This window comes from Oreochromis aureus, linkage group 20 (assembly GCF_013358895.1).
Source record: "Oreochromis aureus strain Israel breed Guangdong linkage group 20, ZZ_aureus, whole genome shotgun sequence".
Taxonomy (NCBI): Eukaryota; Metazoa; Chordata; class Actinopteri; order Cichliformes; family Cichlidae; genus Oreochromis; species Oreochromis aureus.
This window is the reverse complement of record NC_052961.1, coordinates 20,442,638-20,464,967: the sequence shown is the minus strand read 5'-3', so window position 1 is coordinate 20,464,967 and position 22,330 is coordinate 20,442,638. Positions and strand designations below refer to the sequence as shown.

At 40.6% G+C, this 22,330-nt stretch overlaps 3 protein-coding genes across 5 annotated transcripts; all 3 read left to right on the top strand.

Annotated features, from left to right (window-relative positions):
* Positions 1-749: 749 nt before the first annotated feature.
* On the top strand, positions 750-3,512 carry naa10 (N-alpha-acetyltransferase 10, NatA catalytic subuni). The gene is made up of 8 exons (XM_031746859.2): positions 750-950; positions 1,081-1,179; positions 1,301-1,359; positions 1,445-1,490; positions 1,908-2,023; positions 2,173-2,217; positions 2,750-2,834; positions 3,003-3,512. The coding sequence occupies exons 1-8, from the start codon at positions 930-932 to the stop codon at positions 3,183-3,185; spliced, it is 654 nt and encodes a 217-aa protein (XP_031602719.1). The 5' UTR covers positions 750-929; the 3' UTR covers positions 3,186-3,512.
* A 244-nt stretch (positions 3,513-3,756) lies between these two features.
* On the top strand, positions 3,757-13,255 carry LOC116325847 (rho GTPase-activating protein 4-like). Of its 3 annotated transcripts, XM_031746894.2 has the most exons (23): positions 3,757-4,469; positions 4,900-5,044; positions 6,951-7,040; positions 7,173-7,344; positions 7,455-7,617; positions 7,835-7,897; positions 7,981-8,109; positions 8,182-8,310; positions 8,483-8,704; positions 8,785-8,886; positions 9,344-9,505; positions 9,602-9,686; positions 9,905-9,932; positions 10,035-10,134; positions 10,233-10,293; positions 10,434-10,511; positions 10,612-10,740; positions 10,837-10,942; positions 11,236-11,463; positions 11,552-11,604; positions 11,704-11,935; positions 12,016-12,061; positions 12,579-13,255. In XM_031746894.2, the coding sequence occupies exons 3-23, from the start codon at positions 6,974-6,976 to the stop codon at positions 12,753-12,755; spliced, it is 2,532 nt and encodes an 843-aa protein (XP_031602754.1). In that variant the 5' UTR covers positions 3,757-4,469; positions 4,900-5,044; positions 6,951-6,973; the 3' UTR covers positions 12,756-13,255. The 3 variants fall into 3 exon arrangements, with proteins under 3 accessions (XP_031602754.1, XP_039460476.1, XP_031602753.1); XM_039604542.1 differs by having other exon boundaries at positions 3,757-5,044; XM_031746893.2 differs by lacking the exons at positions 3,757-4,469; positions 4,900-5,044 and adding an exon at positions 5,164-5,352.
* Positions 13,256-14,629: 1,374 nt separating this feature from the next.
* ssr4 (signal sequence receptor, delta) lies at positions 14,630-18,985 on the top strand. The gene is made up of 6 exons (XM_031746925.2): positions 14,630-14,817; positions 15,025-15,143; positions 15,234-15,308; positions 17,219-17,308; positions 17,441-17,506; positions 18,387-18,985. Exons 1-6 carry the CDS (start codon positions 14,769-14,771, stop codon positions 18,489-18,491), a joined length of 504 nt encoding a protein of 167 aa, XP_031602785.1. The 5' UTR covers positions 14,630-14,768; the 3' UTR covers positions 18,492-18,985.
* Positions 18,986-22,330: the final 3,345 nt, after the last annotated feature.

Genomic DNA, 22,330 nt, shown 5'->3' with positions numbered 1-22,330 from the left:
CCTACCGGGATTTTAACTTGTTTCGTTGACAGAATAGGAAATTTAAATGCATTAAAATACGTCATCTAAATATTTTAAATGTGGAAGCCTCTGTAAATCATCAAATATTAAAACTAATAATACTTCTAGTAGGCTAATATAGGGTAGAATAGCAGGTAGATGGCATTTAAAATTAAAGTCTACCAATTTATTTTTTACAAGGATGAGACTTTTAAATAACAGAATGAGACACACTATAAATCTGACTTATGCAGGAGGAGGGCAGCAAAGTAAAATAAATAAATAAATAAATGAGCCCTCATTCAAAGTCGTTTTTGCAGTAAACAACAACAGAGTATAGACTCATTAGTGCTGAAGCAACATTTTCATAACTGGCTGTGAAGCTTTTTGGGGGGTTGTGGGATTGGTCTTACATTTTTTAAAATCTCTAATAAAAGCTTTTTCAACAACAGTTTGTTTAATCCAGTGTCTATTAAAAAAATTATGGTTTGGAAGTGTTTGAAAATCTGTTGCATTTTTATCATCTTATTTAAAACTCTTCATCTAAACAGAGAATGTTGTTTAGTAAAATGTGTGCAACAGTTCCCTGTTAATTTACAAAAATGAATAACCTCAAATTACGAATAGTTGTCTGTCTATGTTAGCCACCGTCGGGCTACAGCAAGCGTTTATGAACACTTTGTTTTAAAAAATAAATCCGATTAATACAATAGGTACAACTTTTATTCTGAAATCCCAGCAGAGCGGAAGTGTATGACGTTATTGTGGCACGCTCCTTCCTCTTGCTTTCCTTGGTAGCGGGTCCATTTAGTTAGCTAGCGAAACAAGCTCTTTAAACCCCATAGGGGAACTGTTATGAATTATTTGACCAGTGTAGTATAATTGATTTATTTGATTTTCATAATCTTGTTAGTAATTGATATTGGAAAATGAACATACGAAACGCACGGGTAAGTATAGAAAAATTCACTCGAGAGCCACGCTGTTTCTGCACGGAGCTAAGCTAACGTTACAGGCTGCCGTTTAGCTGAGCAGATATCGCCGGTCAGCTGTGTGACCTTTTTTATGTGTTTCTTTCAGCCGGAGGACCTTATGAACATGCAGCACTGTAACCTGCTGTGTCTTCCAGAAAACTATCAGATGAAATACTACTTCTATCACGGCTTGTCATGGCCACAGGTAACGAGCAGTGCTGATTCCAGTTTTTCCTGTCTCTGCTAATGGCACTGCTCCTATCATACAGACCATTACAATGTGTACGGTTCTGTCTCTAACTGTGCTTCCGTTTAAATCGTTCCAGCTCTCATATATAGCAGAGGATGAAAATGGGAAAATTGTGGGATATGTGCTCGCAAAGATGTAAGTATTAGCGAGCATATTTGTATCCTGCTGTCACTTTTAAGAAAACGCATTGATTCTTACGACTATTGCAAACTCTTTGTAGGGAGGAGGACCCAGATGATGTACCTCATGGACACATAACATCCCTGGTGAGTCGGAGCACCTGCGACACCTCAGACAACTCCTTTGCCTCTTTTTCTTCATATTCTGTTGGCTGCTCCTGGGGGTTCACCACAGCGGATCTGCCTCCATCTTATCCTATCACTAGCATTTCCTCTGTCATTCAAGCCCTCAGAATATCCTCCTTCACTACATTCCTGAATATTCTTCATGGTTTTCATCACTTCATACTGTCTGGCACCTCCATAATATATCCACTATTATTCCATTGCACATTTGCAAACTATCTCATCTTTGCCTCCTTATCTCCAAACTGCTCATCCCGAGCTGTCTCTCTGATGTACTAATTTCTGATCACGTCCTTCTTGGTTACTCCCAGTTCAAATCTTAACATCTTTAGCTCTTAAACCTCCAGCTCCACCTAAAACACTCTTTATGTCTTCTAGGCAGTAAAGCGGTCCCACCGACGTCTTGGACTGGCTCAAAAGCTGATGGATCAAGCCAGTCGGGCCATGATAGAAAACTTCAATGCTAAATATGTCTCACTTCATGTTCGCAAGAGGTACTGCGGACTCTTGGCTTGTTGCAAACTCTCTTTCTCACTTTATGTAGACAGACGATTGTATGAATTCCTATGTACAAAATATGTTCTGAATCCAACTGTATCTGTAAGTGCTCCCGTTTTCAAGAAATGTTTTCTCCCTACTGCAGCAATCGAGCTGCCCTGCACCTGTACTCAAACACACTTAAATTCCAGTAAGTATTTCTGTTTCTCTAGCAACATTACTTTAAGTTTTTTTTTTTTAATGTAATTGATGCACTACTACAACTTTTATTTCATTTTATTTACATCAGCTGGGCTATAATAGTTCAATAATACTGGTAGTCGATATAGATTGACCTGTGTTTAGTATAATTAATCAGATAACTGTATCACAAATGTGCTGGTTACTTATACTGGTAGATAATTATAAGATTGTTATTCCCAGGTAGTAGTGGGTTTTTTTTGTTTTTTTTTGGGGGTTCTTAAAGTCCTTTTTTGTCATCAGGCTCAGTCTTTTTTTTCTTTCCTTGACCATGCTTTAAAAATAGTTTAAAGGGTAATTTTCTACATGATTGTTTCTTTGTGTATATAGATGAAAGAATGTTGGTTGGATTAGTGATAGTTTCAACTATGACTCTCATTTTTAAAATCCATTCAAATTCTGTTTGAAAATATGCTGAGGACATGAACAGCCTAATGTTTTTGAACCTACTTTAACTGATCTACTGTCTTGTTCCTTCACAGGATTAGTGAAGTAGAGCCTAAATACTACGCAGATGGGGAGGATGCCTACGCAATGAAAAGAGACCTGGCCCACATGGCTGATGAGGTGCTTAATTTTACATCTTTTTTTCTTTTTTCTTTTTTCTTTTTCAAATATGAGCTGCTTTAGTTTGATTGTCACTCACTCTGAATTGCCCCTTAATATGAGCAAGTGACCAAAATCTGAATGCGTTACTTTTTTTTTAAACTTTTTTTCCCCCTGGTCATCTCACAGCTGAGGAAACCCGGAGCACGCGTGTCGGGTCAAGAGGCACAATCTGGCCAGAGTCCGTCGGGGTCCGGCGACCAGGAGAGAGAAAGTGAGAGAGACAGCGGAGGAGAGAGCAAAGAGCTGAGTGAAGTCAGCGAGGCAACAGAAAGCACAGATGTTAAAGATTCCTCTTCTGATTCACAGTGACACTGCAGCTCTAGACATTTTTAAAATCATCCCTCGCAGCATCCAGTTTTTATCTATTTGCCATTTCCCCTGACCTTACAGACTCTGATCTCAGCACCAAAAATGTTCCAACATTTACGTCACTCTTTCTTTCTTGTTTTTCTGCAGTCATGAGCAGAGACTTTATTAATAGCATCAATTTACTCAGTTATCTAAATTAAATAAAAATTAATTACTGGTCTGCTCATTTTTATTGGATTACTGTTATTGTAAAAGTTGTGTGAGATTTCAGACCGCCTGTGCTTTTCAATTGGTCTTTATTTAACAGAATAAATCTGTCAAATAATACTTTTTGTTTTTCATTTATGTCGATCTGATTAAACATTAAAGACCCCAAATAGGATAAAAACGCTGATGTTGGAATAAACGGATAAAAAGAAAAATTCTTCCACGTTAATGATTTAACCCGACTCATTGTGTCTGCATTCTTCCTCTGTGGGCTACGTCCTTTTCTTTTTCCAAAAATGGTACTGTAGCTTCCAAGCTGAACTAATCCTCTGCAAAGGGTTTGTTTTTTATACATACGATTAAAGAAGGAAAGGACACCATAGAGATCTGTCCTCAGGTAACTGGTTGAACACATGACAAGGAGATAAATATGAATTACATGTGAGCATGCCACCAGATCAGTACATGGTGTAGGTGTAAATACCGGACCAGGTTAAACTATAACAGCTGGCACAAAAGTCGTCAGTCAGAAGGATTTTGATCTGTAAAAGTGAGTGCTTGTAAACATGGCCACCATGGAAACATGGTATTATTGATTATTAATGATATTAAAGTGTCATCTACTCAGCCCATGAAATTGTTATTTACAGGTTCAGGTTGCATTCTTAAGCCCATTATTCATAAGTGGGGAAGTACCTTTACTGTCAAATTCATACTAGTGACTCCTACTGGTGGAGAAAGACAACTGCATGGCATGTTACAATATCTGCAGCAAGAGTTAACAGAAGAATACGTTTTATTGCCAGGAATGTCATGTGTCTCTATAACAGGTCAAAATGGGACATAGCTAAGTGTAACTAAATTCAGATGAGTTTACTTTTCCTGCAGTGAACTGAATAGTTGGGCCATGACTGTTTACAGTTGAGCTCAAAGATGTAGTTTACCTTTATGTAGGGTGTATCAAGGTTCAAAGGTCATTCTTGGTTTCAACTGAAAGACACAGCTCCCTGCTGCATTGGGACTCAACAGAGACTCACTTCAATCAAACTGTTCTTTCTCACATGTCATCCAAAATGCGTGAGTTAAATACCAGTTGCTCTTTTTTAATTGTTTGTGCAACACCATCTGTTTGTCTGTTTGAGGAAGGAAACAGGAGTGAGAGAGAAGTACGTGACAGATAAGAACAAATTATGCCCAGTGATCTTTTAAAAAGTTAGGCTCTCTCTGACAAATTGCAAGAAGCTCAGCTTCACACCAGCAGGCTGTTTAACACCTCTGAGATAGAGAAGTCAACAATGTTGTTGTAAATCTTTCTTGTGTTATGATTTCATAGCAACAGTGGTCTTCGTTTCTGTTTTTTTTTTCTTTTTCCTCCTGTTTTGTTTTTTAAAGTCAAGGTTGCTCCCGCTCACTCGTATTGTAGCTATGACAGTGTATAAAAAAATATTTAAAAAACTACTAAAAATAATATTCAAAATAACTTTCTTTTTTTCCCCCTCAACTGAAGTGAGCTCAGTGCAGCTGATTTCACTCAGGAACCGGCAAGGAGAGCCCAATCAGTGAAAACAGCTGTTGTTTGACTGAACTGAAAACCTGCTGTGGGGTTCAAGAGGAGGCACGTAAGAGAGAGAGGAAGGACTCGGCTAGAAAAGGTTTTCACACGTCACATGCACAGTCACACACTGATGGCTCAAACTGAATGTGTGAGTGAGAAGAAGTGGGGAGGGAAAGGGGGGGTGGGGTGAGGGTGAGAACAGCAGAAGTAAGTGTGTGTGTGTGTGTGTGTGTGTGTGTGTGTGTGAGAGAGAGAGAGAGAGAGAGTCAGAGATGACTTCCACTCCACCCACATCCATCCGTGTCCAAAGTGAGGGGGAGGTGAAGCAGTTACTGCGCTATTAACTGGCATCATTTAGTTCAGTTTAGTGTGGAGGAAAGACTACTCAAGACAGCTCCTGATCAGGTATGACTCTCTGCATGTGTGACACTCTTATTGATTTTTATTTGTTTTCCTGTATCACCAAATCAGCACTGGTAGTCAGTTTAACGCTTAATGAACATGTTTTTGTACTAAAAAGGCGCATGCTGTTATGCAGTTAAGGATTGCATTGCTTGATCGTTTTATGTTGTTGTTGGCTATAGACAAACCCCCTAAGGCGATTGATGTTTCATAAGTATAGAAGCCTCTACTTGTTTGTGCTTGTTTAAAAGAAAAAAAAAAAACACTAAAATGGTAGAAAGGGTTACTTTAGTAAAACGGGAACTGAAAAGCTATAGTAGCAATAAGGTTAAGACTAGCCTTAATGAAATACTGCGGCAGGTTGTGAGGATAGGATGTGGTGATTCACTAGCTGATCGCATGGAGAAAGAATGAAGGGACTAATGGAAAAGGGTGACACAGGCTGCAAAAATTGAACTCCTTTTTGCAGGGAGTTTGGGTCATGCTGAAATACAGCAGAGTCATGTTAGCAGGTCATCTGTTGGGAGAGTGCACATTTCAGCTAAAAGAGAGTGCTGATGAGTGATGTTTGGCTTTCAAAAAAAAGGGAAGTTGAGGGGGAGAAATGGAGAGAATGTGTCCGTATTGATTGTGAACAAAAGGCTATGATCCAGCAAGACAACACTCTGATCTTCCTCTTTTTGAATTGCAATAAATTTCCTTTAATGTACAGTATTTTGCAAAGTTAAGTGACTAAGCTGTCGGACTATCATGTGCTGAAGAAAAACCGTCGTGCTCCAGGCACACTCATCTTTCTGTTTTCTTGAGGATAGGCCTGTGTGTTAGTTTCACCCATAAATTATAGTTAAAAATGTGTCAAGAAACTGAAACTGATCAGAAACGATCAGTTAAACCTTTATCAGTAAGACCTGGTAGTTTTCTTTGTCTATCTGTATTCAGGTTAAGCCAACTGTCCGATAAACATGTCCTTTCATGTTCATCCTGAACCGGAATAGGGTATATTCTAGCTATGGCCTTGTCAATCAGCCAAGACATACTGTAAAGTGAAAGGCAGAAGGATTTAAACCTTTATTGGTGAAAGTTTTTTTTCCTTCTTTTTTTTTCTTCTGTAAAACCACCTGTAGTGTTGAGCACAAACATCCCCGCACAGTTGTGCGCCTTGTGGTTCGTCCTATTTTTAGGGCAGCTTGAGATGCTGTTAGAGCTATTTTTGCACCTTGTGCAATTCTGCAGTCTGCCCAGTGCAAGCAAGCAACACATGCCAACCGGTTTTCTAGTTGCCTGCCGTTCAGGGAAACACAGCAGAGCGTGGCCACTTTGAAAAGATGTGCTACAGTAAGACGAACATGCTCACTTCAGCTCTACAAGTCTTTCAAGAGGAAGTGCGTAGGGTCTATTGGAGGGAGGGGAAGGGTGGAGGTGGTGGTGGGGACTTCAGTAGAAAGGCTGTAACAGCGGGTTTAACAGGTTTTTTCCACCAAAGGATACTGATCAGCTTGCATGCCTACAAATTTTACTCTCCTCTTTAAGACAGGGTTAACAGAACAGAGCTGATATTTCATGCTAGATTATAAATGAAAGCAATCACTGCATTTATACAGAATTCCACCCAGCGTGATCAACAATGAGTTCCCATGTCAAACTTCGGAAGGAGCGGGTCGGTGTGGTGGACTACGACATTCAAATCAAAGGTAAAAGGCCTTTGGTGGTTTGTGCCACACTGAGAAACACAACCTTTTTATGTCACACCATCTTAACTCTGATCAGTGAAACCAGTTTCTAACCTACTTGTCACAATAAGTGTGTCTTTGTTGGCCTTTCAGAGGTTCGCTGTCAGCTTGTAGACCAACTGAAGGTATTGGACTTGCAACTTGAGCAAAAGAGCCAACAGCTGCAAGACCTGACAGACTACCTGCGTCGACGGGGTGAGATTGAAAGCGAGTATGCTCGTTCCCTGGAAAAACTAGCCGAAAGGTTCACATCAAGGATAAAGAGGTAATTGCACACTGCACGTAATATGCTGAACTACACAGCAGTTCATTTCGGTCTTTCAAACTTTGTGTCCTTTTGTATTCTTTTTCTTGTATATGCATGACCGTGCTCAGGAAGGAGCCCAGTAGTAACTCGGTGTCCCAAGTATGGCTCGCTCTGCTGTCCCAGACCCGCCAAGAAAGTAGGGACCATAATGGACTGAGTGAAAGCTGCAACAACTTTCTCACCCAACCTCTCACACATTGTGTGGAGTACACACAGCGCCTTGCAAAGAAGGTACTACTGCAAGCACTCACCCACGAATGCACTGCCATGCACTTCTGCAATGCAAGTGACATAATACTTGCTCTGTTATCGTTCTTCCATTCTCACTTGAACCACCAGTATATGTTTTGAAATCTTGACATTTAAAGTATGCCGTGGGTCATTGTGTCCTTGCTGTGTTGTGCCATCTCACTTTTCTGATATTTTGTCTTTATGGCGTGTTTTCCAGAGTAAAGACATCTGCATTCAGCTACAAGATGGGCTACTCAAGGTTACCACAGAGCTACAGGCGGTACGTGAGAAACCAACCACACAGAATGTTTTCCGTTTCTTAAGTACACAGAGGAAAGCATTGCTTTTTGTGCCTGTGTGCAGGCATGGCGAACATACTACCAGTACCACTCAGACTATGTCTGTGCAGAGGGGAAGCTGAGGGAAGCAGAGAAGCAAGAGGAAAAGCAGAAGCAGAGCGCAAATAAAAAACTGGAGAGGCTGATAGAAAAGGTAAAAGTTTGGTGTCATGTGCTTGCATGCACATATCATGTGACTCTTGCTGACAATGTTTATGTGCTGTAGAGACAAATTAAAGTCCAAGAAATAAAGCTGAAGTGCAGCAAGGCCCGAAATGAGTACCTCCTAAACCTGGCCGCAGCCAATTCCTCCATGAATAAGTACTACCTGCAAGACATCTCTACTCTCATAGATGTGAGTACATCAGTCACCTTTTCCTTTCAATATACAAAAACCCTACATAACACTCAAGGTCATGATCTCTCATGTCATTTGGACCCCAACGCCCATTGTTTCCATTCCTTCTGTCATGACCTGAAAGCACCCGAATGAAGGAAGTGATCTGAAATTCCGTTTCCTCCTCCAGTGTGCAGATACAGGTTACCACACCACTTTGGGCAGGGTGATGCAGGCCTACTTGTCAAGACGGTGGAGGGCCCAGGATAACCTGAGCACAGGCCTCCAGCAAATAGAGGAGGCGGTGTCTAGACTGGACCAGAGCCGGGATAGAGACATCCTCCTGCAGGACAACTACAACACCTTCTCTATGCCCCTACGCTTCCCCTATCAGCCCCACGATGGGGACCAGGTGTGTATTTTGATTAAATTATGTAAAGGAAATTTTTATATTAAGTGTGTGGAACAACTCTAGACTTCCTTGTGTTTCAGGTTACTCAGGTCAGTGCAGAGTGTGAGATGATATGCGAACTGGAGACCAGATTCAAACAGATACAAACTCGACTGCAAGCCGTCACCCAGGAAACCGAGGAGGTAAAGAAAATCGCACAAACCAGGGCTGCTCATTATCATATTTTGAATTTTAACGAGGCTGCAAATAGTCTATGAAAATTTCTTCTTGTTTCCTTAATCTAATTTTATTTACCTATTATTGAAGCAACACAGCCTCAAGTACAGAAAGGAAGTAGAAGTACTTAAAAGGGATGAAGATGCAAAAGCATTATAATATAAGGCGAGAAAGCCTTCCACCTCATTATTGACTATATTTAGCCCTTTTTAAATAGTTCTCATGATCTCAGTTTGTAAGACAAGAATAAATCTCAGCAGTTCTACTGGCACTTGAAAGTGACATAATGTCTCAAATGTGGGTACTCTACACAACACAGAATTATCAGCCAGGGTGTATATCGGAGTGTGCAATATTCTGACCTGATCCTACAGTACACCCAGCAACTGCAGGTCACCTCTCAACCCTGCTGCTCTCATATAGGTTAATAAGAGCATGTCAGCAGCCCAGGCTTCTCTGCTGGAGGGCATCAGCGATGATCTGGAGCCTTCATCTCAGGAAGGCAGCACTGAAAATCTGACTGTAAAGCCGAGCGTCACTCGACGACGGGCCAACCTGCAGGAAATAGAATATCTCTACTTTACTGTGAGTCTGTAATATTTGGGGGCAACAGCAATGATGTGCAGTTGGTGTGGTAATGATAAAAAAATTTAATCTGATCGGTTTGATTTTGTTTTACAGAAAGTAAAGGAGTACCTTGTTGGCAGCTCTCTGGTATCTAAACTGCAAGCCAAACATGATCTGCTTAAAGAAGCTGTAGAAAAAGGTATTGCTTCTGCATTTCTCACATAACAATACCACAAGTTGTTGACTCAGTGTCACATTAAAAAAAACAAAGAAAAAACAAAAAGCAGCTGTGGTATTACTGAGTACTAAAATGTTCCCTTTTAAAAAAAAATACCAAACACAGAATAAAACACAGTATTTCTCCTTTTTAAAATGGATTGCTCTTATCATATGTTATGTCCTTTTTTTTTCTTCCAGCTGAAGTATCAAATGACCATCAGCCTCGGTATGAATATAATTATTTTTAAGAGTCTGAGTCATCATTTTTATTTATTCATGCTTCCAGTCTTAACACTGTGCCTCCGCGGTCCTGTGTGTCATTCTGCAGACACACTGGAAAGTCTATGCGTGTCAGAAAGAATCACTCGAGTGCCAATTTGATGCACAACCAAAAACTTTTCAATGGAGACATGCTGTCCTTCATAAAGGTAGCACCGGTTTCCTCTTTCAGATCTCTTGTTGTCATTTTAGTTTTTCTTTTGACTCGTGATGAGTCAGTGAAATTTATTATTTCTTTTTAATTCAGGCATCAGGACAACAGATTCCAATTGTTGTGGAAAGCTGCATTCGCTATATCAACCTCAATGGTGAGTCTTCATTGCAGTAGGAACATTAATCCATTAGATGTCATTGTAAAAAACATACATCTAGCCTCTTGTGTTTAAAAAGTGACTGAGGGAAACGGGCACTCATTTTAGACCACTGCGATAATCTGTCTGCCCATTAGGACTCCACCATGAAGGGATATTTAGAGTGCCGGGGTCTCAGTTGGAGGTCAATAACCTGAGGGACGCTTTTGAGCGAGGTAGGGGTGTGTGTGTTTGTTAGATTAACTTCTACTCATAGCTCTCCTCTCCATGGAGCATTAATAATGTGGGGCAGTGTGCCATGGGCTTCCCCTGCAGGAGAGGACCCTTTGGCTGAGGGGAGGTATGACCTTGACTCGGTGGCTGGAGTGCTGAAGCTTTACTTCAGGGGTTTAGAAAATCCACTCTTCCCCCTTGACAGCACCAATCTGCTCCTGGAGCATGCCCGTGAGTGTTCTTTTGCACCTGTGGATATAATTAGTGTGGCTAAGGATGCTCAGCAGCAGCAACTTCTTTTATTTCATCACCTTTTTTGTTTTCCAGAAATAAAGAATGAGGCAGAGCGAGCAGCTGAGCTGAAAGCTGTGATTTCTTCCTTCCCTGAGCCTGCTATCATCGTCATGAGATACCTGTTTGCATTCCTTTATCAGTGAGTGTTGTTACCTGTGACTTGAATATGGAAAACGAAACTGTGAAAAACTGAATTTTTGCCTTGTTTTACTCATTGCAGAATTGTTCTGTGAAAATCATTAACATCCAATGTTAGTGCAGCTAAATAAGATTATAAGAGTTAAAAACAAAAAACTGACATTTAAATAACTGTGTCATGTGTTACAGAATATTGTGATATTTGTAAAAACATTGATATGTATAAGATGTAAACAAAGTGGGGGAAATAACAGGGAATTGTTTCTTTATTTACTCCTCTCTCTCTGCCTTCAGTGTGTCGGAGTATAGTGACGAGAACATGATGCAACCTTACAATTTGGCCGTGTGTTTTGGCCCGAGCCTGATAAGAGGGGCTCATGATGACGACGTCGTGACCCTGCAGCCTCAGATCAATGCCCTGGTGAAGGGCATCATCATTCAGGAAGAAAGCATTTTCCCCAGTCAGAGTGAAGTGCCGGGACCAGTTTATGAGAAATGCATGACACTAGAACTGGATGACGGGTACAGTGAAAAATCTTTGAGTTCACATAACATGTGGGGGTTGGGGGGTGTATTGTGGAATGATTATATGAGGCTCTTTACTTCACAGAGAGACCAATGTTGATGGAGATATAGAAAGTGAGTACACCCCTACCAAAGATGGTAAGTTTATATGACTATTTCAGTTTATCGCTCCATTTAAAAACATACAATGATGTCTTTGAAGAATAACAAAGGATGTATACATTTGCTTTGCTGCAGATTTAGAAATGGGCTTCTTGGCTGACAACAGCACAAGCATGTCCATGTCTGGAGTAGCAGCACCCAGAAGGGGAGAACGCCCCCGAGCCAATAGCAGCGGGGCACTAGAACACAGATTAACTGCTGCACCAGGAGGGGGCAGCTTTGGTTCAGGTGGAAAGTGCACACTTCAGATTCCTGTTGGGCCGCAATGTAAGCCAAGGAGGATGCCCTCTCCTTGTTATGGTCAAGAGTAAGTAACCCAACAACAGCTGGCTGACTGTGCTTGAGTAAAACATAATTATTCAGACTGATCTCTCTTTCTGCATACAGTTACCAGCGACGGTCATCTGAGGATATAGCCTCTCGAGTAGATAAGGTATGTCTTGTTTTTCTTATAGTTCTCTGTTTATAACCTAATAAATGTCTTTAAAAAGAAAAATACTGCATCATTGTGCAATGAGCCATCTGCAACTTTAAATAAAGCCATTATAAAGGGTTCTGACAGTAACAGACAGTGTCTGTAGCTGTAAGCATTACAACATCAGAGGTTGCTAAAGGGGACAATGAGCCAAACTGTACTTGGTCATGTGCTGCTGCTAAAGAGCAAATGGCTGGGCTGTCCTTCTTTTTTTTTTTTTCTTTTTTTTTGAAAAAAAAATATTTTTGATAACCAAAAAGAAGAACTAAGTGTTAACGGTAGCAGGAAACCACAGTCTGGGTTTCCTGCTTATGAAAATCTGAGTGATGTTCAGTAAATGGTTTACTATACAGTGTAATTAGTCATTGCCAAGAGCAGCAGGCAGAAACGGAAGCTCTGAAGTCGAAAAGTAGAGAAAACGGACACTTCTCCCAGTTTCCTCTCTTATCCGTACTTTTTTATTTTCACATTACAGGACGTCTGTCGCCAGATGGACTCAGTCTTTAAGGAGCTTTTGATTCGACAAACCCATCAGGATCCCACCCCCACTGTGTCCTCCCCCTCAGTCCAGGCTCCCCAGAAGAAAGGAAAGCAGGATGGGCGCAGGGGGAGAGGAACAGGGCTCTTCAAATCAACAGATGCAGCGGACTGAGATGATCAGCAATGCCACAAGACACACAGGCCGAGGGAGAGATGATACTAATGGAAGATGAGGTGTAGCGTGAAGGCCTTTGACAGTAGCTTTCAGCACATCTATTTCTAGAAACCTGAGATCCTTGACTGAGAGTCCTTTCTCTGAGGTCTCTTTGACTCAGTCCTGTCTTACATGTGATGTACAGCAGATTTCCACAGGCCTGCGGTACTGTGTCAAAACTGTGAACTACTTGAAATGCACCAATGTGTTTGTAGGCATTTTTGATATTTGCACTTCCTCTCTTATTATATTAAACCGCTGCCCTGCTAGTCAATAATTTTTAGTCAATACAGGCATATGTGCACACTCTTAATCAAATTTCTGTCAAAATGAGATGCTGGCACAAAGTCAAGAAAACTGTGAATGTTATAGTTGTAAACATCAATTCCTACTTATCTCAAACTTTATGATTTATCTGTATATCTGAACTACATGCCGAATAAATAATTTGTCTAGGCTTATTGCTTTATTAGATGTGTATGTAAAACATGACTATAACATGCATTTCTTTTCTTCATTCTGGGGTTTTATACTTAGAATAATATATTCAGGCTTAGGTAAAAGTAGTCCAGATGCTCCTTTCTCATGCAACATTGGCTAGATGCCTCTGGGGCCTCCTTTAGTAATTGAAGGCCAGACAAGATGTATTCTTTCCAGTGTTTTCTGGGTTTCTCCCAGGTGTCCCACCCTGTGGATGTCACTGGGGAAACCTTCAGTGGAATATGCTTGGGATGCTATTCCAAACATCCAAAATCGCTCCAAACATCTAAGCTTACCCCTGCACCACTGCTCAGTCTACACCAATATCTCTGATGGTGTCTTGTCCTATTTAATTTATTTAAATTTGATTTATATTGCTTCAAATCACTTAAAGGTATGTTTAAAAAATAGGCCTCACTCTTCTTTACTTAGGGAAGCAAATCACCCTGAACATGGAGGGATCATCATTTATTAACAAAGCACCACAACCAGGTAGTCTGCTGACGTTCACCAAGGTGCTTCTCAGTAGCCTGAGTACATTCTTTACATGATTTTCAATTTAGGAGAATCACAAAATATCTAATAAAGAGATTTCTTAGGTTCCCTCAACTGGACACTCATCTTTGTCCAACCTGTCTATAAAGGTGGAGATAATTAAATAATGACAATAATAATTATTATAATATATATTATTATAACTGAATTATTACATATTTTTCAAATGCAATGTCACAAATTTCTGTATACCCTAGATCCCCAAGGATGTCAAACTCATTGTGAATCATGGGCCACATACAGACCACTTTGATGCTAAGTAAACCTCCACTTTCTTTCATTGTAAAGAAGTTTAAGTACACATTTGATCCATGCGATATAAGCACTAGAAGTGCACTCTCAACCGCATGTCTCCTCCTTTATACATTATAAACAAATGCTCTTGTAATAAATAAAACAAATATGTCAGCGCAACTCTGTGGGCTTAAATTGTAAAATAATAATAATAATAATCTAATTCTCCAAACTGTGCTGTTATTATAACACAAAGTTCTCTGTAATTCACAGAAAATTTATTTATTTCTTCTTTACTCATTCTTCCACTCGTTTATTTATTTTTACTTTTGTCCAATTTAAACTTTTCTGTTATTTAATTGTTTATCTATTACTTTATTACTTTGGTGTAGTGTGAATGACCATGAGGGAGGCTTTTATTAGAAACTCGTAAAAATAAGATTAGTTTGTTAAAGTTGTTTGGATCCATCATTTACTGACTTCCGGCCATTTTGATTCGCATGACGTGTCGACGAGGTACTTTTCCCAGGGTGCTCTGCGGTTTTGAGAGTCCACGTCATTGGTGCGCAGACGCAGAGGTGCAGAAGCGCTGTGAGCTGAGGTGGACTTCTTCCTTTTTACTGTTTGGAAGGAGCTGAGCACTCAGGCAACTGGACTTCAGGAGCAACACGAAACCTCTCAAACAACCTTCGAGACGTCACGATGATCCGGATAGCCGCCTTCCTCGCGCTGCTGGTGGTCGCCTGCTCAGGTAAGACAACGCTGGAAGAGAGAATACCGGGTTAATAAGCCTATAATGCTAATCAGCTTTAGCTAGTAGCTAATTCATTGAATCACTACCAGCAATCTCGTAGCCACAGGAGGGCGGAGTGGTGAAAGTTGTGTTATCTATAGATGCTGTGTAGATGATCATGTCCAGGATTTCAGCTGACCTCAGCTCTGCAATTTGTGCCCATAGGAGAGAGCTGCACGGACCCAGTCATCACTCCGTCGGCCTACACCACCTCTGACGCCGTCATCTCATCAGAGTCTGTCTTCATCGTTGAACTCAGCCTGACCTGCGCCAACGGAGCACAGGTAACTGTCCACCTCTAACACCTCAAGGCAGCCAGCACAATGATGTACTGATGCTACTGGAGCATTCATTGTGATTTCTGCCCTCTGCAGAGCGTAACGCTGTATGCTGATGTCAATGGAAGACAGTTCCCTGTAACCAGAGGACAGGATGTTGGAAAGTACCAGGTATGGATTCACATGTAGCTACAGGTCAAGACACTTGCTTTTACTGAATCTGATTTGTTAGCAGAGTGTTTCTTGGGTCAGGGTGGGCTTTCAGTCTCAAGCCTGGATGAAAGGGGAGGGTTGCATCAAGAAGGGCATCTGGTGTAAAATCTTTGCCAAATCAAACATGCGGGGCATCAAGGAAAAGGTTTCCATACCAGATCGATCAGGTCAACAACAATGGCTCCAGTTGATAGTGTGCTACAGCTGACTGAAGACAAATTAAGAGAAGGGGAAAAGATGATAGGAGGCAGGGAGAGAGAAGGAGGCTAGTCTAGGTGAGAGTAGGAAACTCTAAATGTACACTGGACAAAGGATGTTGAGTATGAAGCAGTCAGGAAGGAGAAAAAGAGGAAGAGTGTAGGTGAAGGTGGTGGCAAACGATCCATTGTGGTGACCCTTATAAAGGGAGCAGCTGAAAAAGAAGTAGCACTTTGTAGGTAGGTTTATGGGTACTGACCTACAGAAGGTTGAACATATAGTCACAATGATTTCAGTGCTGTCTAAATAATTGGGTTGTACTGATTGTCAAAAATCTATTATGAGCCAGATGATCGTGGTTAAACTTTTACCTGATACTGCTTTACTTCTCATTGTTTTTTTTGTTTTTTATCAGCTTTGTGCCAGTAATAATGTCTCCATTATAAAAAGTTTCTGAAACTGTTTGAATTCTTTCAGGCAAGATTAGACAGCACTAAATCAGTATTACACTACTATGCTGGATGGATTCATATATACACATATTGATATCAAAACATGCTTCCCTTCAACTGGATTTTCCTGCCAGTTTGGTCATGACTTCATGACTTCTTGCAGCAGTAATTGATAGGTTTGTAGTTTAAACCTATTCGCTGGAACGTTGAAGACAATGTAATTACACAGCAAAAGCATTGAACACCAAGCAGAGCTCTTCATGATTCTCGTATACGAGGGAGACCAACTGGACAAACGCCGTTCCTTCGCTTGACCCCAGTTGCTCTCGTCCGCTCTCCCGTAACACTGCTCTTTTATTGATGTCACATGAATATGCATAGGTTCATTAATGTACGACGTATACATACACACAAAGAGTACCTTGCCTGTGCGTTGTGTAAGTGTGTGTGTGTGTGTGTGTGTGTGTGTGTGGGGTCAGAGTGTGACCCCATAAATGACTTCCCTAAACCTGCTGGTGTGGAAGTCCAGCAGTTCACCTAAACAAAAGGCACTTAGACTAAAACAGACATAGATACGTTTATCCTACCATAAAACAATAAGAGAAGGTATGCCCTCTCCCATGCTCCCAAGATGTGGGTGTGAATGCCAGAACACTCTGGAATGCATACAATGCCTTTGCAGACTATTAAGGGTCAAACCTCTAACTACATGACATTGATTATACAACTCTAAGCATATATGAGTAGATATTTCTAAGCATAAATGACAATCAACAATATAAACCTGACAGTAATTTCAGTAAATTGCAATAAAAAAGAAAAAGTGGACAGCAAATTATAGAAATTAAGTGAACCAACACATTAATATACACACACACCAGAGCAATGAAAAATCGAATTAATTCCTTTGTCAAAAGTAATTTCTATTGTATTAATAGTCACAGGATGTCTTTGATTAGGTGGTTGCCCCGAGGTTTATTGACCCTTCACAGATGAACAATCTCATGTAGAGCTTATAAAAAAACCAAAAAAATATTGGTGATTTACTATATGTGAGTGTCCTTTTCAAATAAGGACTACTGGTGTCGTTAGGATACTTGTACCTTATGACTTGCTTAGACAGTAGTTTACATTTATCCCTAACCCTTTAATCAGCAGGGCATTAAAATACTCCTTTGCCTTTCTTTCTATTATTGAATGTGTACTTCCTTCCATCAGGTGTCCTGGAGTCTTCCTCACAAACAGGCAACCTCTGGAACATATCAGGTCAAATTCTTCGATGAGGAGTCCTATAGTGCCCTGCGCAAGGTTAGTGTATTATGTGTTGTTGATCAGCTTACAGTTTCCTTTTGCTTGAGCTCCACTTGTTTTGGAATGAGTCGTCTTTATAATCAAATATGCTTTAATTTCTATTAAATCTGTTGATCTCATTTGCTCCAGGCCCAGAGAAACAATGAAGACGTAAATGCCATTCACCCTCTCTTCTCTGTCAACATTGACCACAGGGTGAGTTTCTTCTAGGACCTCAGACTGAACCCATCACTTGAGTCATGATCATGCTATCTTGCAAATTAAAAGCCAGTAAACGCCCTTAAATTGTATCAGCTTTAGTGAGCTTACATCAAGTATCACTTAACTTCCTGGCATGTTTGAGGGTCTCCAGTGAATGAATAAACCCAGAGAGATTATCGTCTGCCTGCACACTCTTACAGGCCTCTATTTTGCAGAGTAGTCATTTTGTTTTCCTTAAGAATTAGTGAAGCTTAAAGAAGAGCAAATGGCAAGTGAACTTTGGACTTAAGTACACATGATTAACAGAAATTTGACATGATAGTGTGCAGGTAAGCCTCTAACTTTATTTACTACCCACTCATACATCATACCATCATACAATCAACAGGATGTTACGCTCTCATTGGTAGTGGCTTAAATTGCTCTCAAAGTTTAACTCAGGGATCTGTCGATTTCACGTTGCCAGCATTTTTTTGCCCCTCGTTGCTTGACGTTACCAAATGTCACTGACTTGCTGCAGTCTCTGGTCACGATTTCGCCGTTTCCTGTGCAGATGCATCTCAGGGGCCAGTGTCTGATTTATGGTTGGAATCTCTGCATTCATTAAAAACAACAAACTTATGCAAACATAAAACTCCAGTTCCACTTTTAGCTTTGTGTGATTCTCATTTAAAAATAATCCTTATCTGTCTGTTATTGGCATTTGTGCAGCCCCACGGGCCATTCACACTGAAACAAGCTGTTTTAGCTTTTCTCCATTTAAAACCATAAAACTACTATTTAAGCCAACTTTCTTCTGATTGGCTGTCCCTCATTTGCCTTATTTGCTCCTGTCCTTAAACTTGTTTCCTTTTCCCCCCCCCACTCACTACAGGGTGCATGGAATGGCCCATGGGTGTCTACTGAAGTGGTTGCTGCCCTCATTGGTATCCTGGTCTACTACTTGGCTTTCAGCGCAAAGAGCACCATCCAAGCATAAACTGATCCAAAACAGCTTTTTAAATACTGGATCATTAAAGACTGATTTCTGATGGGGCTCGACCAATTATCCATCATCCGGTGTTGGGACAAACCAACAGGATTTTGCCACTTGATCTGCTTTGGGGCAAGGAGCAGAAGTAGCAGTCTCTGTCTTTTTTATTCAGACTGTCTCTCTTATGTGCTTTGAGTCTTTAAAGATGAATTTTGACACACGATTGACTCTCGGTATGGGTGGAGTTTTGTAACAATGGTTTCTTTTTTTGGAAACAACAGATCAATAAACCTGGACTTTACAAATAAAGAAATCAAATAGAGCTCATGCATTGTATTGGGTCCTGCTTAAACAGTGGAACATCCTGACCAGATTGTGCTGCAAAGGTCAAAGCTTCCATGCAAATGAAATGTCAATAATGTGGCTGCACTGACTGCCCTGAACAGGTCGAGTGGATGTGTCTCCTCCAGGAAAGTGAATAAATGACTTCTTTTATTTTATTGGTTGTAGTAAAGCGAAAATCTATAAATTCCTTTTTCTCTAGACAGATGGGAAGGTCTCTTATTCCACAGCAACACGTCATCTACGATGCTTCTTTATATTTTCCAGTCGAGAACTAGCTGCAACTAGTCACCTGAACTCAAGTAACAACCAGCTTTAGGCAGATTTATCTTTTAAAATGCTGAAGTAGTTGAATCGTATCCCATCTATGGGTGGCCGAGTCACATGAAAATGTCTCCACCTTCCCTAACTCCTATGCAGCCCCAAAAACAGCATATTTAAATCTGCCTGTTAACGTGTTTACTTTGCAACACGTACAAAGCTACAGTAATTCAAGACGGCCTTGGGATGAGGGAAAAATAAATCTATCTCAAGGAACATGAGCAGGATAATCCTACCCAAAATTAACAAACCAAAATATCTGTGGAGTTGACATAAAAAAAGAAAACCACATGTCAGTGTGGTTTTTCTGTTGTAGTCAGACATGTTTGCTTCACTTGGTTGGAGGATGAGTAAATCCTTTGTGACAGTAACCGTTTCGGCTGTTGCAGTCCACTTAAAATCTCTCTTGATAATCTAAGCATTTCTGTTCATAAATCCGGTTCCAATAGAGAATTTTTAAGGCTTAGTACGTAGTAAATATTGTTCGTGCTAGCTCACAAACTCTTGGAAAAACAATTCCCTTTTTTCTGTAAACATGTTCAGCTTGGAGGCTGTGGCTGAACTCTCAGTGGACATGATGGCTATTTCTGTCAGCGCAAGAGAGGCAGAGCTGTCCCACTGGTATTCCTCGATAGTCACGGAGAGCAGTGCATTAAAGAAGGCAGCACGTCAGCAGCTTGTGTCCTGTCACATTTTCTCATAACGGGGACACACACATGCACACATGCCAAAAAAAAAAGAAAAATCTGTTACAGATGTTAATTCTGTGAGCAGGCAGTGCGGTAGCTTGCATTTCCTTTCTAAATTCCTGTAGTGCATTGCACTGGTTGAGCACACTGTGGCAGCTCTGTGCTGCTGATGGAGATCGAGGCTGATGCCAGCTTCAACTTTACAGGCAGATTGGATGTGATTTTTACTGGTTATGGTTTACTAATGTTATTATTATGTTCCCTTATGAACTCCATGCCCTCCTTCTACATCCAGTTTATGACATAGAGGTGCTTAGGGGAAAGTCATGCTGATGTGATCTAGTTTATTACAGAGACTTAAACTTAGCTTATCTATTTCTGTCTGTGCCCCAAATAAGGTTTAGCAAAGACTCTTCACTCCACAGAAAAACAATTTAGCATCTACAAAAACAGCACAACTGCAGCCTCTCGCTCAGTCCTATAGAGTTAATGTATACTGCAAGTAAAGTGATCTGCTCACATAAATACTGCACAGTGTAGAGAACACAAAGAGTTTCTCAGATGACCGCTTCTCTGCTGCTTTGTCATCACACATTCACACTTGTGGTTTAAGTGCTTTAGTCTTCTGGCACCTCGACAAGGAGAGAAGAAAGCCATCGCAGTGTTGTTAATTTAGAATAGACAGGGGCTGGAAGGAATCCAGATGTTGCCTCACAGAGTCACCTATTGGACTGTGGGAAGTCGCGGACAGCTGGATGGAGGGATATAAATGGAACGGACAAATAAACACTCAACAGAGGCCGGCGAGTCGCAACTCTTGCTTCTCTTTGTTGTGTGATGAAGTTCAAAGTGCGTAACTCCAGCCAGCACATTAGTGGCCATGACTGCCGATGAGGAATGAAATATTTTGAGATAAATGTTGTCATTTTAGAAGGAATGCTCCGACAGGAAGTCACAGTTTATTCTGTCAGTGGCAAATTATTTTCCTATATTTTTGTTTGGTTTTTTCCGATTTGAGAAAGTAATTTACAAGGTTGTGTAAACAATTCAGTGCCATTTCTATTTATTTGATTACATAACCCAAGCTTTTAGTCTTGATTTATCAGTGCAAAACATCATTTGTTCTTAAACGTCTCTTATATATAGCCTTTTATCAAAAGTTCAACTTTATTATTCTTACATGAGACAAAACATTTTGTTGTGAAATAAGGATAACTGCAGAAGAATTCGTGTGTGTGTGTGTGTGTGTGTGTGTGTGTGTGTGCTCTGAGGCAGAGAAAAGCTGCTCTGACAGAGGTGTGTAAAACACACCAGCTCCGGCCACAGACTCCGATGGGCTTAGCGGGATTCAGCAATGTGGAAACCGGCATTGCACAAATGATTTTCACATGAAGTCAGGCTTTTCTGTCCATGCCATAGGCATCGTTTTTCCTGCTCGTTCCTCACACTTTTTGCAAAGCAGAACAAAGTCAACAAAGTGTGAGGCTAACTCAATAATCACAAAGCAGACTGTATCTTTTTACACTGGCTTCCCCTTCCTTCACTACAATAACAGTTAATGCTCCGGTTACTTCATGGTTTTGTTCGTACAGAGGAGGGTGTTAGATGTATAGTTGCTCCAGCCCAAACAGCTTGACAGTGTTTGGGGTTACCGTAACTCACTGTCGCTTTCAAACCTCTGCGCGTTTTTTTTTTTTTTTGCATCTCATTCTTCTTGTCCTATTTGGGCATTCTCTCATCTGCTTTGCATGACAATGCAGTTTGCAGTAAAAAAAGAACCATATAAGGGAGGAAATGCCTTTCACTCCTTTTCCACAACATATTAAACATCCCATCCACATGCCACATCAGAAGGACAATCTCTTGTTTGTGTTTGCATATTTGCATGCGTGTGTCTGTGCATGTGTGCATGCACTTCTTGCAGCTGGCCCAGAACTATTAAATGGGTGAAGACACATAACAACAAATCATATCTAAGTGCATAAATCTCGTGGAAGCGTGTTGAACAAGCTCCTGTAAAATGTTTGTGACACCATGCACATGCCCGTTTGTACTATGAAGAAAGCAATGTTGCTGGTGAGGTGTGCGCACAACCGTGCTTAAAGTAATGAAAACAAGGTGGCTGAAAGCGATAAAAAAAAAAAAAAGCTAACCTTGATCCTTCTGGCTCTCGGAGAAAGAACGTCTTTTAAATCAGTAAACACTTACAGACTAAGGAATCATAATTGCTGCCAATAGAATAAAAGTGTGGCTATATTTAGCGAACAAGAAAAAAAATGCCCTTGGAAAAAGCCGCATTTAACTGCCCCCTTCTCTGTAAGCTGAAACAGTAAATGCAGATAAATTTTATGTGGAAAACAAAACAAACTCCCCCAAATAGTTTACCATCTGTTTTAAGGCTAAAAGCATATAAACATCCTCTTGGTGTTAAAACATTTTAAGATAGAGAAAAAGAGCAAAATAAAACCCTTTTGTGAGAAGACAAGATAAATT